The 14,796-nt window shown below is 36.9% G+C and overlaps 1 protein-coding gene across 1 annotated transcript; it reads right to left on the reverse strand.

Annotated features, from left to right (window-relative positions):
• Positions 1-2,783: 2,783 nt before the first annotated feature.
• Positions 2,784-10,334, reverse strand: LOC107720095 (receptor activity-modifying protein 1-like). Its single transcript, XM_016527701.1, has 6 exons — positions 10,218-10,334; positions 9,492-9,556; positions 9,336-9,393; positions 4,524-4,553; positions 4,209-4,377; positions 2,784-4,112 (listed from the first exon to the last, which is right to left on the reverse strand). Exons 1-6 carry the CDS (start codon positions 10,270-10,272, stop codon positions 3,863-3,865), a joined length of 627 nt encoding a protein of 208 aa, XP_016383187.1. The 5' UTR covers positions 10,273-10,334; the 3' UTR covers positions 2,784-3,862.
• Between the last annotated feature and the right edge of the window lie 4,462 nt (positions 10,335-14,796).

Below are 14,796 nucleotides of genomic sequence, written 5' to 3' on the forward strand. Positions count from 1 at the left end.
TAATTTTAGACATTCCGATATTTTAATTTCTGTGTGCAGTTCTGTTTATTAACCGCTAGAGCGCCAAAAGTTACATAGTGCTGCTTTAATAACAGCATTCTTCAGCTTTTTAGTGTGTCACAGTGCTGGTTGTGTATTGCTAACAGTTGATATGTAGGGGGGATACGCTATGACCTTCTAATTATAAATGAATAAATAAGTTATAATTGGCTGCATATTTTTTGTATTATTTAAAAAAATTTAAAAACGAACAAAAATAAGATAGGCTACAGCCACAACAAAACACTAATAAGCAAATACAATTTTCTTGGATGAAAACAAAGCATTTCAAAAGTATTGCTGCCATCTATTGGTGTAAACAGCAATAGCTACATCTCACAGATTTTAATGACTACAAATCAGACCTTCCATATGCCCCAACCTCTTCAATCCTCTCATCCAGTGGTTTTACAATGTTTCATAACTATTGAAAAGGATTTGTCATCTTTATTACTTAAGTGAATTGTTTTGTTTGCTTTGATAGATTTTGGAAAGAGAACACTGACTGTGTTCCAAAAGGGATAGTCCAGCTGCAGTCAGGCCAGTATTAGTGCAACCAATCAAACTGTAGAACTGTAAAGCACATGCAAGCCTCATGCAACTTTATTGCTTTAAAAATCATCATCAAGGTATAAAAGGTTTTTCTGGTCTGCTGTGTCTGAAGTGACTCCTGGCTGGAAGAACAGTTAAAAAAAAATTGTATTTATTTGAGTAAGAAAGCTATATTTTGTAATTGTGAAAACTGGTGTTTCTTTGTTTGAATACGGCGCTTATCACATGCTGTGTGGTATCGGCGTTTGGTATCGGGGCATTTTAACGAGTACGAGTACAGGAGCTCAGTATCGGGCCCGGTATCAGTATCGTGCATCCCTAGTTTTCATATCTTTTCATTCATTGATTTATTGTCTTGTTGCCTTATTTTCAGTTCCACTTTGTCATTGGTTGTTGTTTTCATGTGTTTCCCCATGTCCATGAAATGAAGCCCTCATGTTTGCCATGTTTGTTGTTTATCGTTTATGTAACCCGCTGATGGTGAGTCTTTGTCAAGGTCAAGGTCATGATTACGTTCAGGTATGTTCAAGTCAAGTCATTGTTGTGTTTTAGCTTTGTGTTTTCTTTCATTTCAATAAACTGCAGTGCTGGAGATTCATTAGTAGCATTTACATGCTATGAAAGCGTGCTAAGTGAAAATGCATTGATCTCTTTTGCCACCAGTCTTGCCACCAAGAACCTCAATAAAGACTCAGTCTACATTCTACTCTTTTAGACTGTGTTGCATTTTATGAACATCAAACTGAAGACAAATAATCTATTATTTTGGTTGAACCTTGTACCATCAATGACAAAGACAGCGCAACAGATCATAAATAAAATCAGGAAAGAACAGCAGAAAATAGCTACTCCCCAATGATGACACGAAATACATGCACAAGGATCAAGGATACAGAAATAAGAGCACAAACTAGAGAGAGTAATAGTTTAATTAGTAATAAATATTGATCTCCAGCTTTTGACTAACTTAACCACTGGGTGGCAGCAATATCACATGAAACCTTTCAACAACCCGTTCCCTTTCTGACAGTCAAGTACATGAATGAATGAAAAATGTTTTTATAAAAAAAAATTTAAAAAAAAAAGGTTTAAAACAGAAGCATTAATAAACAAAACAGTGTCCATAACTTCAAGCCAGCACATTCAAATGTGACTGAAAAGTGTATTTGGAAACGCATTCAAATTAAGTTCATTTTTATATAGGCTAATGGATCCGTAATGTGAATTCCGTATGTAATAGCTTTAACGGAATAAAACGGGTCTGTCAGAAGCTCGTGAGTAGTGCTGTACAATGCAACTGTAAGATCTTAATTGCATAAATCGCTGGCCGGGGGAGGGTACAGATGTGGATCTGTGTTTTGGATCAGTGCCGGGGATCTGACAGTGAGATCTGGCAGTAATGAAGGCATGGAGCATCTGGCCGGCTGTGAATGGCTGAATGGTTAAGATGTGAGGTGTGTCCTCTCCCGTGGGACCTGTGAGACTGACGCCGGATTGGATGAGCTGTTGGAGGAGGGCGGGGCGTATGGAAGGCCTGACCTGAGCCGGAGGAGGACGAGGAGGAGAGCCGAAGAATGAGACAAAGGAGGGTGATTACTCTCGTTCCCACCACACCCTGCCAAACCGAGTCCCCGACAAACGCATAACGTTTCACTGAAGACTTTTGAGTGTGTTTTAAAGTGGAATCGACGCACATCTACAAAATGCTGTAAAGAGTTAAGGTAGTCAGCTGTATACATGCTGAAAAACACATCTTAAACTAGTTTAAGGGAGGTTTTGCATAGCTGGCCAGGCTGGGAGACCATCTTAAACCAGTTTAGGACAGTTTAAGCTTTTTTTCCCAGCAGTGATTTCATCTGAATTTCAGTGTTTCATGCTATAAACAAATAATACCTTGTACTTTTAATTGACTTTAACATAGCTCACTGGAACAAGCTGTAAGCTTTTTAACTCACTTATTCAAGCATTTTCCACTCCTGGACTCCAACATCCACCCTTCTGTCTGAAGGAATTTTGAGCTTGAATATTTGAGCTCTCTGTCACAGACAAACAAGTAACACCTGGCTACCTTTTCTATGTTTAGAGGCAGCACAAAACATGATTTATTCTTAATGCAGAAAATTACAAAACAAGGACAGTTTTACTAAAATCACAATGTGGTTTAATGATATAAAAACATGTCCAAAGTAGGAGGTGAAGTATTAAAGTATAAAATTGTTCACAGGCTCTTAAAGTGAGAACAAAGAGAACGATCTGCAAACATACACTTGAAAAAAAGTTCTCAATTTTCTCTTATAAGACTCATCCTTCATAACCAATTATTGAAATGATTAATTATTTAAAAAATATATAAAACACAAACTAATGCCAATCTCTTTCATGTGACTACATTGATACAGTAATTAAATTGTAAGCAAAGTACAATGCAGTTCTGTGTGAGGGGCACAGTAAAATTAAAATGAACATTTTCTGACATTCCCTTCCCTCTTAAATCTTTTTTTTTTTCAGAGACATGTGCATGTCATTAATTTATATAAATAAACAGATATTTAATAAGCTGCCTATTGAAATGGGTGACTTTCAGTCGGCTTTGTTTTGTCATGCATTCAGATTGATTCATTTATGCTTAATTCCTCAATAGTTGTCATAATAAATTTAAAAAGCCAATCGTTATGACTTGTGTCAAAATAGAAATGAAATCACAAAGATGTTATTCTCAGAGTCAGCTAAACAGCTCTTGTCACTTAACTAACAACAAAATCTGCATTAAAACATGGGTTAAAGATTTCTTACAGTGCATAAAGTGGACACTCAAATTAGTTTGTGATTTTACATTGTTGTTTTGTATATCTGGTTATGTACACAATTCGTCTGAATGCTTCAAATGAACCTTTTTTCCATTGCCATTTCACATTTCAATGGATTATGTATTTACATCCTGAAGACAACAAAACCTATATGTGCAATTTGGAGATATAATGCTGTGAAATATCTGTACTGCACATTAGCTGTAAGTTAATGATAAATACATACAATTGTAACCAACAATTATTCCACTGAAGTACAGTAACATTTTCCAGTCAGAGGTCACCCCTAGAACAAATGCTTATCCTCCATCCTGGTTTAGTCGAACCTGGAAACGGCCAGGTGCACATTCACTGGGGAGTGTTGGGCCAAGACATTATCCCAGGGTGGGATACCATCCCGAATGAAGAAGAAACAGAGCAGAAGGAGGCATAAGAACAAAATCTTCATGCACCTGGCATCTTCTCTAGGACCCCCTGTCTCCATTTTTAGTCTTGAGAACAACTAGGACCACCATAACAGGGATTAGGCATATGGGGGTCATGACAAGGGCAAGGATGATGCTGGAAGGGGGGTCTTTCAGTGCCTCTGTGGGGCATTCTTGAAAATAGATGGTGTGGATATTCACAAATATGTGTTCAACCAACTGATTTGGCCAGGGAATCAGCAGACAGTCAGCAACAGACTCAGTACACACAGTGAAATTGTTGTATGCACTGCCAGAGAGACATATAAAGAAAGAGAGTCACTTAGAGAGTTATCAAACACATCCAGTATTATATGGCATTTGATAATGCATCCTTAGAATGTACCTTTTTATTTTTTCCAGCGAACACCAGTCGGTACTATTCATGGACCCCATAGCATCATCAAAATTATATTTACACCAGTGCACCAGCACTTCATAGCATTCTTGGGTTCTCAAGGAATTGTTCACACAAACTATACAGTATGTGTCACAGATGCTCATGTTAGCACAGCCTATGATGTAAACGAAATTAAATAAATAATGAACTTTGATATAAGTCAATGTGAATCACCCTGTCACGCATAATGGAGTTTTTTCTATATCTTTTAGTGTCACAGTCATGCTGCAGTAATTATCTTAGCTTAGCTCATTAACTTACCAAATGTTCCTCCATCTCCATAGGCAGGATCTAAAAAAATAGAAGTACTGTACATAAATACATACATAAACATATACACATATATGTAAATATCTGCAAAATGTGCATATAATGTGTCCAAACATACAGCAATGAAATGAGACCCCCTGGCTTTGGTTATTAAAAATAATAACAACAAATATAACTTGTTTCAGTAAAAAGGACAAAAAATGATAACTTATAGTATTCATGATTATTAGATCGTTTGTGAACATGTTGGTCATCTGCATCCTTGAAAGCAGAGATTTGTCATGCACTGTATAGTGTCTAATTCAGGATAAATGAAAGCTGAAGTTGTCTATCGACGCACACACAAAAAAACTTACCACAGAGAACAGACAGAAAGACGCCAAAGAAGCTGAACGATACCCTCATATCAGAGCAAACGAGCGCTGGCGAGCTGCTCTCAACCCGCCGCTGAATGTTCCTGAACTTTTACACCGAAGAACGCTAGGCATAACAGGAAACGCGACGGGTGGAAGCGTGATGCGCCGTCACCACATGTGGAATCACGGTTACCAGATGTTCAGAAAGCTGCTGACCGAGAACGCTTTAATTTTCCCACGTAATAGTGCTCCACCTCTGTGCGCCTCTCTCTTTCTCTCTCTCTCTCTCTCTTTGCTCAGTCTTCAACAGAAAAAAAAGAAGAAAAAACTAAGGCTGTTTAATGAATTTCTTAGATTTTTAGACGCGCCATAAGTACAATCCATGAATTGGTCGTAACTTAAAATATGAAACAAACACGTGTATTTAAAAAAAAGTGTAGGCCTATGAGATTTCAGTGATAAATGTGCTCATGCATGTATGTATTTAGCCTATTTATTCATTTACTTTAAATACCACTAATTAACTCTACAACCTAGGCTATGTCTCACAATAAGCGTTCCCTAGTAGGCTACATAGTAACGTGGGTCTTGAAAGTATTAACTTGCGGTCCGACTGATTCACAAGACTTTTTGATAAAGAACCGCTTCATACAAGTAGGCTAATCAGTTCAAGAATAGTTTAATTCACTTAAAAGAAACCGAATAAGAGTCATTCGTTCGGGAATCGGACTACACTATCACTAGTTTTGCACTGTCGATTTACACGCCAATAATGTACTAAAAGCAGAAAAGTTTTGCGTTCACGTTTCTGAAAGTATACAGACGACAACATTGTCAAAACGACGTTCACATCAATGAAAATGACTAAAAACACTGTATTATTCATGCCAGGCCAGTAGTTGGCGATGTCACTTTGTAAAGTAACACTAAAGAAGCACATAATAGGCATGCACATGACCGTTTTCACACATTCACATTTTTGTAGTTTACGCAGAGACCATAATCGCATTGTTTTCAAAAAACTTGCACTTTAAAACCAGTTTTCAAAAGTTTGTGTTTTCAGGCCCCCAAAGGGCCCCCTTTACAGGTTGTGTAAACACCTCCTTAGGGGCACAATTTATGACAATGGTGATGTCACACACATGTGTATTACATGTTCAGTCTAGGCATGCGCAAGCTCTTCACAGCATTTTTAGTCATTTTCTCAGATCCGTGTCAACGGGGATCGTTTTGACAATGTTGTCATCTGTAGGCAAATCTTCTCAAAAACGCGAGGGAAAAACTTTCCTGTTTTTATACATCATTGTCATGTAAACGTACCCTTAGTGGAGGTGTTGCAGTGAGCATAGTGGAAATGTCAAATTATTTTAGTAGTACATGCACGTTCGAGAAAACTTAACCAAGCTTCACAAAAGTTTACCTTCAGTATTTTTGTTTAAATGGAACCGTTTCTGCATAAGAACCGGTGCTCAGTTCTAGTCCTGACTCTTGATAGCGTGATGCGCCGTCACCACATGTGGAAGGACGGTTACCAGATGTTCAGAAAGCTGCTGACCGAGAACGCTTTAATTTTCCCACGTAATAGTGCTCCACCTCTGTGCGCCTCTCTCTTTCTCTCTCTCTCTCTTTGCTCAGTCTTCAACAGAAAAAAAAGAAAAAAAAACTAAGGCTGTTTAATGAATTTCTTAGATTTTTAGACGCGCCATAAGTACAATCCATGAATTGGTCGTAACTTAAAATATGAAACAAACACGTGTATTTAAAAAAAAGTGTAGGCCTATGAGATTTCAGTGATAAATGTGCTCATGCATGTATGTATTTAGCCTATTTATTCATTTACTTTAAATACCACTAATTAACTCTACAACCTAGGCTATGTCTCACAATAAGCGTTCCCTAGTAGGCTACATAGTAACGTGGGTCTTGAAAGTATTAACTTGCGGTCCGACTGATTCACAAGACTTTTTGATAAAGAACCGCTTCATACAAGTAGGCTAATCAGTTCAAGAATAGTTTAATTCACTTAAAAGAAACCGAATAAGAGTCATTCGTTCGGGAATCGGACTACACTATCACTAGTTTTGCACTGTCGATTTACACGCCAATAATGTACTAAAAGCAGAAAAGTTTTGCGTTCACGTTTCTGAAAGTATACAGACGACAACATTGTCAAAACGACGTTCACATCAATGAAAATGACTAAAAACACTGTATTATTCATGCCAGGCCAGTAGTTGGCGATGTCACTTTGTAAAGTAACACTAAAGAAGCACATAATAGGCATGCACATGACCGTTTTCACACATTCACATTTTTGTAGTTTACGCAGAGACCATAATCGCATTGTTTTCAAAAAACTTGCACTTTAAAACCAGTTTTCAAAAGTTTGTGTTTTCAGGCCCCCAAAGGGCCCCCTTTACAGGTTGTGTAAACACCTCCTTAGGGGCACAATTTATGACAATGGTGATGTCACACACATGTGTATTACATGTTCAGTCTAGGCATGCGCAAGCTCTTCACAGCATTTTTAGTCATTTTCTCAGATCCGTGTCAACGGGGATCGTTTTGACAATGTTGTCATCTGTAGGCAAATCTTCTCAAAAACGCGAGGGAAAAACTTTCCTGTTTTTATACATCATTGTCATGTAAACGTACCCTTAGTGGAGGTGTTGCAGTGAGCATAGTGGAAATGTCAAATTATTTTAGTAGTACATGCACGTTCGAGAAAACTTAACCAAGCTTCACAAAAGTTTACCTTCAGTATTTTTGTTTAAATGGAACCGTTTCTGCATAAGAACCGGTGCTCAGTTCTAGTCCTGACTCTTGATATTGTAAAGCACTGTTGTGTTTAAAGATTGCTGTTTCCCCGAGGTGCGGATCTTTTCTGGGCTGAGCACACCCAGGCCAGATGCACATCTGCAAACGGGTCTTCCCCTTGAAAAAACACTTTTCTCTCAGGTTGATTCCTCGTCGGCTCAGTGGTTCTGATTTATTTGCGTTTTTCGCATCTGTTTCCAAACAGGAAACATAAGTGAACATTTAGGGGCAGAGCAGGGCAGCTTGATGGAACGGACACTTTTAAGAATAACTGGGTCGTATTAAACAGATTGAGTTCGGGAAACTATATAATCAGAGTTTGCCATCTGTGCTTGAAGGGCTGCACTTTTGGTTTGAGCCCAGCTGTGATTGAAACAAACTCTCAGCTCACTCACTTCAAAGGAAGGGAAAGAAGTGAATCCAGGGCCGAGGGAGGGCTTGAACAGTTTATGTAACACTTCTAGGCTTGTGGATCTCATGTTTACCATGTGAGATTGTCTTCAACCAGTACCAATAGATTAAGTCTACAAAATAGCATTTAGAGTAGTATTCATGTTTTAAAAAGTTTTGATTTTACAATTTTTTTTGCGTAAATCTCAATCTGTAAAGAAAGATGAGTTTCAGAACTCAAAATTTCCTATAGCCTAATAGACCAGTCAGGTTAGAAGCCATATTGAATGTAACATGGAAGAAAACGAGGCTGTAAGGGATAGACTTAAAGTCAATGGGACACACTTTGTAAAGGCCCCAGGTCATATAATTTTTGCCAACTCACAACTTTCAATGGAATTTTTGCACCTGATTTTTTTCTTTTCTTTGGAAATACACTTCGTTAGCTGAACTAACAGTATGATTAAAGTAACAGATCCATTAAAGTACAATCCACTGAACACACTTCAATCCCTCACAGCCTCGTTTTCATTCCTGTCCAAAATTAAATATGATTTTACCCTATTTATGGTCTATACCCCTTGAAGAGAAATCAAATAAGTCATTACCATTGAAACAAGAACTCTCTCCCAAGAAGCATTGCAAATGGCTTAAGTCAGTCTCTCTACAATATCAAACATCCTATATATTTTAAACAATAATTTTGCAATAAACATCACATAAATTGTATATAGGTATTCAACAAATATATATTATATATATTTATAAATATAAATATATATATGTGTGTGTGTGTGTGTGTTGTATAAACATGTTTTATAGGTAGCATGGCATATGTGTTATTAAACTTCATATATTTGAATATCAGGCCAGTCTAAATCGTCCCCATGCCCATGTGTTTATTCAAATCTCAAACTGAAGCAGTTGGTTTATTCTTTGTTCCAGAGACTCTCCCATGCATATAAATATTAGAAGAAAAAGTGATCGAAAGTGTCAACAAAATCTCTCACCCCAATGAAGAATTGCAACACAATATTCTTTTCACCATTATCAACAACTTTGCAGCAGTAACCTTTCAAAGCACTGATTGTCTGCTATTCATTGTTAAGGTGCTCAGTAAGCACTCGATTGAATCCATACACCGAAAACAACCTCACAGTAGGGTTTATTTGGACATAGAATAAAAAAATTAAAAAAAGAGCAGACATGTCTATCATATTTACACAGCTGTATCACTCACCTGCTCTGGTGTATGCAGTGGTTTGTACTTGTGTCGGCATGGTTGATGCAGTCTGTCTCTAGAGCACAGAAGAAAAATAAATATTCATGAGATACAAAGGAAATTTTACAAAAATAAATTTTAGAGCAAATAGAAATCAATCTTAACACAACTTACCACAGTTTGTCTCTGTTCGTTTGGTACCAGGGTCTGCAGAGTTGAGACCATTAGACAAAGACAGACTATCATGAAAAAAACAAAAACTGTGGATTACACACATGAATCACACTTGTATTCAGAAACACACTTATTTGTCATTATAAGACAGCAAATGCCAGCAGTTTGGGGAAAATTGACAGGCATGGAAAAAGATTCAGGAAGGGAGGAGATGAAGAGAGAGGCATGGAACATCCTTCCTTTGTCCTGACCAGTTGAATCATGACAGTCATTTCCTCAGAAGCTTTCCAATTTATTTATATCTACCCTATAGTAACTTAAAGCATCGTTTTAAAGAAGTCAGCAATATAATTTACATGATATCCAATTATATCTTCTTGATGGTCATTAAGGTGATAAAGATTATTATATATTATATTATTATTATATTATATTATATATTTTATATTAATAGATGATAATATAATTTTTAATAGATTATTAATTAGATTTCAAATTTCAATTAAATAATGGAACTTGAATTAGTATTCAGAATCATAATTAATATTCTTAATTATCAATTAGAAAAAGTGCAAATACAATAAAAAAAATATTGAAGATAGCTAATAGAGTGAGTCTTCATTCGATCTTTGCTCAATTACAAGCATTTTCTTCTGGAGATTGCCTCTGATTTTAAGTTTCAAGCACAGTAAACCAAACTTTTATTCTAAAGGTTCTGATACTCACCCCAAAACAGAAGATTCCCTACTGGTTTTGAAGCAGATATAGATACGTGTGCCATTACGCTTTAATCCTGTGGTAGTTCTATCTGTCTGTCCACCTCAGCTTGCACAAATATCATGTATGAACTCTTCAACAGGAAGATTCTATTTTAAAAAAACAGGATGTTCTCATTTCCTTAAAGGGGTGGTGGATTCACAAATGGAGAGACATTACAGATAGGATGAGCTGTCTATCCCAATGTTGCCATCATCTTTCTCTCTGAATCTATCTATCTATCTATCTGTCTATCATCTGTCTATTTGTCTGTCTGTCGTGTTGTTGTATTATATCTATTGTATTTGTTTTTAATTATTTTTTTAAAGTATTGCTTTGTGTTTTAATAATTCCTGATTATTCATATCACTAATAATAACTCTTTTTATGTCTGCCAAACATTTCTGGCTCTGACAAATGTCAATTGATGCATAAACTATAGTGAAGTATGTGGAGCTCATAGAAAATCTGTGTGTTTGTCACTGCACACTTTTGTTTAACAGCACTTTTGTTGTATGTTTTTCCTCTAACATTACTCTCAATCAATGTGAGTAGGAGAGTCTGAGTGGATGGACTGGAAACTTTTTTTGAAATCAACAAAGCATGAACCAAATTTTGCTTTTAGTTTGGCTCATTTGTTTATCATGTAGAATAGAGTATATATACATGATGTGATGTATGATGTTTTGGTAGAAGACCAACTGGCATTTACTCAGAACCGAGGAAACAGTGCGGAAATGGAGAAATCTGCTATTCAGGATGCTTTCCACGTGGTTTACACATATTTCACTTACTAATTCCATTATAAAATATTTATCAATTATGTAAAATCCCAATATATGGTGCATTCAAAATCCAAATTGAAAATCCCAAACTTGCATGTTCTTCTGCATGGACAACCAAATTCATATACATGTATAATGTAGAATAATTACATTGTAAATAAGACATTTCTTTAAAATATTACACCAGAACTGGCTTCTGTGGTAGGTCTCACAGTGTTTATTATTATAGAGGTGAGTAAGCAGGCTCATTCCAAACAGACTTTTTTTTTAATGTTTCTGGCAGGAATTCTGTTAACCTCATCTGGCCGTACAGGGGGTCTTACCCAAGGTGTTTTGGAGAGCGAACTGTGCTGCAGAGAGGAAGGGAGATAAAGACTGATGACAAATCCACCCCCTGAGCATTGGCACAGAGGAGTGTCTCCCCTCGCTATTGACGTACACAGAGCTACACCACTGCCATTGACGCATGTACACTATGACCACCACTGGTGTGCACTCAGTTCAGTTCAGGAGTGATGCAAGACGAGAAAGTTTCATTCCCTTAGAGTTTCTGCACGCACACACACACACACACACTCTCTCTCTCACAGCAACAGATGTGTAAGTTAACGTCATCTGGCGATTCCCCCTCTCTCACTCAGCTGGGCTTGGTCTGGTGCCTGGTGAAGTTCTGAGGACCCAAATTACTTCCACATTTGATTCACATTAGTAAGGAGAGGCTTGTTTTCCACCCTTAATTGGTTTGCTCTGTTTATAAAGCAGATTAAGTTAGGGGAACAGAAAACACAGGGTTTATTAAGCAGTTTGGGACACTTCAATTTCGCAGAATTGGAGTTCCAAATGGCACAATACGTACAATAATATATTTTTACAGTATTTTACAATGATAAACAACAGAAAAGCTGATTATAATTATGATCACATAGTGATTGTGGTTAAAAAAAAAAATAATTCCATAGGAACACAAATGCCGCTCATGTTTGTGAACAGAAAATGTGCTCAAATTGTTCATGAATGCAATGTGATACTATAGGTCAGTGGTTTTCAAACTGTGAGTCACAACCTAGTCTGATTCATGAAACAAACGACTCTTTTAAGACAGTTCTTTTAAAGGGGTCATATGATGCTGCTAAAAAGAACATTATTTTGTGTATTTGGTGTAATGAAATGTGTTTATGCGGTTTAAAGTTAAAAAAACACATTATTTTCCACATACTGTGCATTATTGTTTCTCCTCTATGCCCCGCCTTTTTGAAACGCGTCGATTTTTACAAAGCTCATCGGTCTGAAAAAGCGAGGTGTGCTGTGATTGGCCAGCTATCCAGTGCGTTGTGATTGGCCGAATACCTCAAGCGTGAGACGGAAATGTTACGCCCCTCACCATACTGTGATGGCGTGTCCGGCCGGAGCGACGAGACATAAACATTAAAACCCATTACAAACGAGGCATTTGTTGCATCCAGTGGGGACATAATTACTGATTATAATGACTTATACTGTCTTTTTACGCGTTGCATTGCGCCGCATAAACATAAAACCCTGTCTGCATTTGTGATCAGAGAAATGACAAACAACAAGTGCTAACGTTAATCCACACTGCCCAAAACTCGCGTTTGAATCATCAGTGGCAAATGATAAAAGAAAACGTACTTACGTGAGTCAGAACTGCCGGCATTTTAGTCTAACGTTACTCTCCCAGGATCAGTAAACAGTCCTCCATAAAATGTGCTGGCGATCCACAGCACTAAGTTGATGTATTTCCTCAGCGACCAGCACGGATCAGCTCTAGGCATGACGAAGCGGATATGGTCCTCTTTTGGAAGACCAAACAAAGTAGCTTCGCTTTCACAACGAAGCACACAGCGTCTTCAGGACATGGCGGCAGCGGCAACAATACTACAGTGAGAATAAAAGTTACGCCTTCTTTCTTTGCGTGAACATTTGGGCGGCGTTATGCAAATCTTCCCACATAGTGACGTAGATATGTGGGGGCGTGTTCGAACGAGCCGTTTTAGGTAGGTGTGGCTAACTCTTAACTTTTATAAAGAATATCTCTTTGGATTTGAGACTTTAGTCTTTGCAACTTTACAGATCTTCTTTATGCACCAAGAGCTTGTAACACTCCAAAGAGAAAGGAAAAAATGAAATCGCATCATATGACCCCTTTAATGAATCATTCAAAACGAATCACAGTCTCAGAAGTTCAATCTGAATCCCTTATACAAAGAATGAATTTACTGAATCCATCAGTGTGGCCACTGAATCTTACTCAACTTCCATGTCAATCTCTCTGTTAATAATAATTTGGTCTTAAATTATTTTGGCCTTTGTTTGTTTGTTGTTATTTTCTTCTGATAAAAGTTTTAAGTAAGGTTCTTTACTGGAATCTGTGGAACCTTTCAATTGTACAAATGGTTATTAGTTGAAACGGGTTCTTATTAGAAACAATTAAAAAGTGTTGTTTTAAGAATAAGAACTGTTTACTGAAAGTCTTTTTTGGGGGGGTGGGGAGGGGGTGATGACATATGATACTTATACGAAATGAAAACCCCGTTTTGGAATCTTTTTTTTTTTTAAGGAGTGTAGCATGTTCACTGAAGAAAGAAAATAACTAGAAGGCTTTAATGGTAATGATGCCACATTAAAATATGAAGTATGTAAAAGATATTATTTTCATATTCAAATATCATTCTCATACAGAAAGCTAATATTGTTTAGCTATATTATGCTTTAAAGCCTCTGTATCTGGAGCTGTTCAACACCATGTCAAATGTCACAGTCCCCACTATAATTCATTTCATCCTCTAAACTCAGGGCCTCAGAGCAAAATGATCATCCCTCAGTAACCCACACACCGCCGGATACTAATCTTCATTTGACATGCCAAAACCAACATTCAGGGTTTACACTGCACATAATTAAAAACTTTCCACAGATAAGACCTCCCTCTTATGTCTATCTTTCTGCCTGTGTTTGCTTCTATTGTGAGGTCCAAGATAAACACTGGACTGGCCTAAGAAAACCCTGTTAGGATGGGCCCATTACTGGGATAAGAATGTGAGGAAAAATTGTGTTACCACTCTATCTATCACATACTGAAGTGCTGAGCAAAACCACCTCGACATATAAACAGAAGAAGCTGAAACACCTGCAAGTGGCCAGTCTTTAACCAAGCCTGTATAATCTCAAACCAACACACACAATGTCAGTATCAGAAAACAGAAGACAAAAATCTGGTGAAATTCAGATACAGTAAACAAAACATTAATATCCAACAAAAAATAAAGACATTCATTACAATAGTTTACACGTCAGAATTTTTTCCTTGTCAGTTAAAGGGATAGTTCACCCAAACATTAAAATTATGTCATCATTTACTCACCCTCATGGCATTCCAAACCTGCATTTCGTTCTTTTTTCTGCAAACACTAAATAAGTTATTATGAAGAATGTAACCAAAGTTTAGGTTACCATTGACTTCCATTGAATAGACAAAAAACACTGAGACATTTTTCATAATATCTTCTTTTATGTTCCACAGAATAAAAAAAAGTTATATAAATTTGGAGTGACATGTTGTAAGTCATGAGCCAGTTTTCATTTTTGGTAACCTGGTCTACATATACACTATGTTTTTTTATGTTAAAGTATTAAGTATGCAAAAAAAAAATTTCAATTAAATTAAATTCAAGTTTATTTGTACAGCGCTTTTCACGATACAAATCGTTGCAAAGCAACTTTACAGAAAATTAAGTTTGTACATA

Source organism: Sinocyclocheilus rhinocerous, unplaced genomic scaffold (genome assembly GCF_001515625.1).
Source record: "Sinocyclocheilus rhinocerous isolate Xijiao unplaced genomic scaffold, SAMN03320098_v1.1 scaffold273, whole genome shotgun sequence".
In the NCBI taxonomy this organism is placed as follows: domain Eukaryota; kingdom Metazoa; phylum Chordata; class Actinopteri; order Cypriniformes; family Cyprinidae; genus Sinocyclocheilus; species Sinocyclocheilus rhinocerous.

What these genes read in the sequence shown, in the direction of transcription:
- LOC107720095 (XM_016527701.1), bottom strand. Translation starts at nt 10,272, where the DNA reads ATGGCACACGTATCTATATCTGCTTCAAAACCAGTAGGGAATCTTCTG. An exon ending in AGGGAATCTTCTGTTTTGGG is followed by an intron (nt 9,557 to 10,217) that starts GTGAGTATCAGA and finishes TTTTCATGATAG; the next exon opens with TCTGTCTTTGTCTAATGGTC. An exon ending in TGGAGATGGAGGAACATTTG is followed by an intron (nt 4,378 to 4,523) that starts GTAAGTTAATGA and finishes TTTACATCATAG; the next exon opens with GCTGTGCTAACATGAGCATC.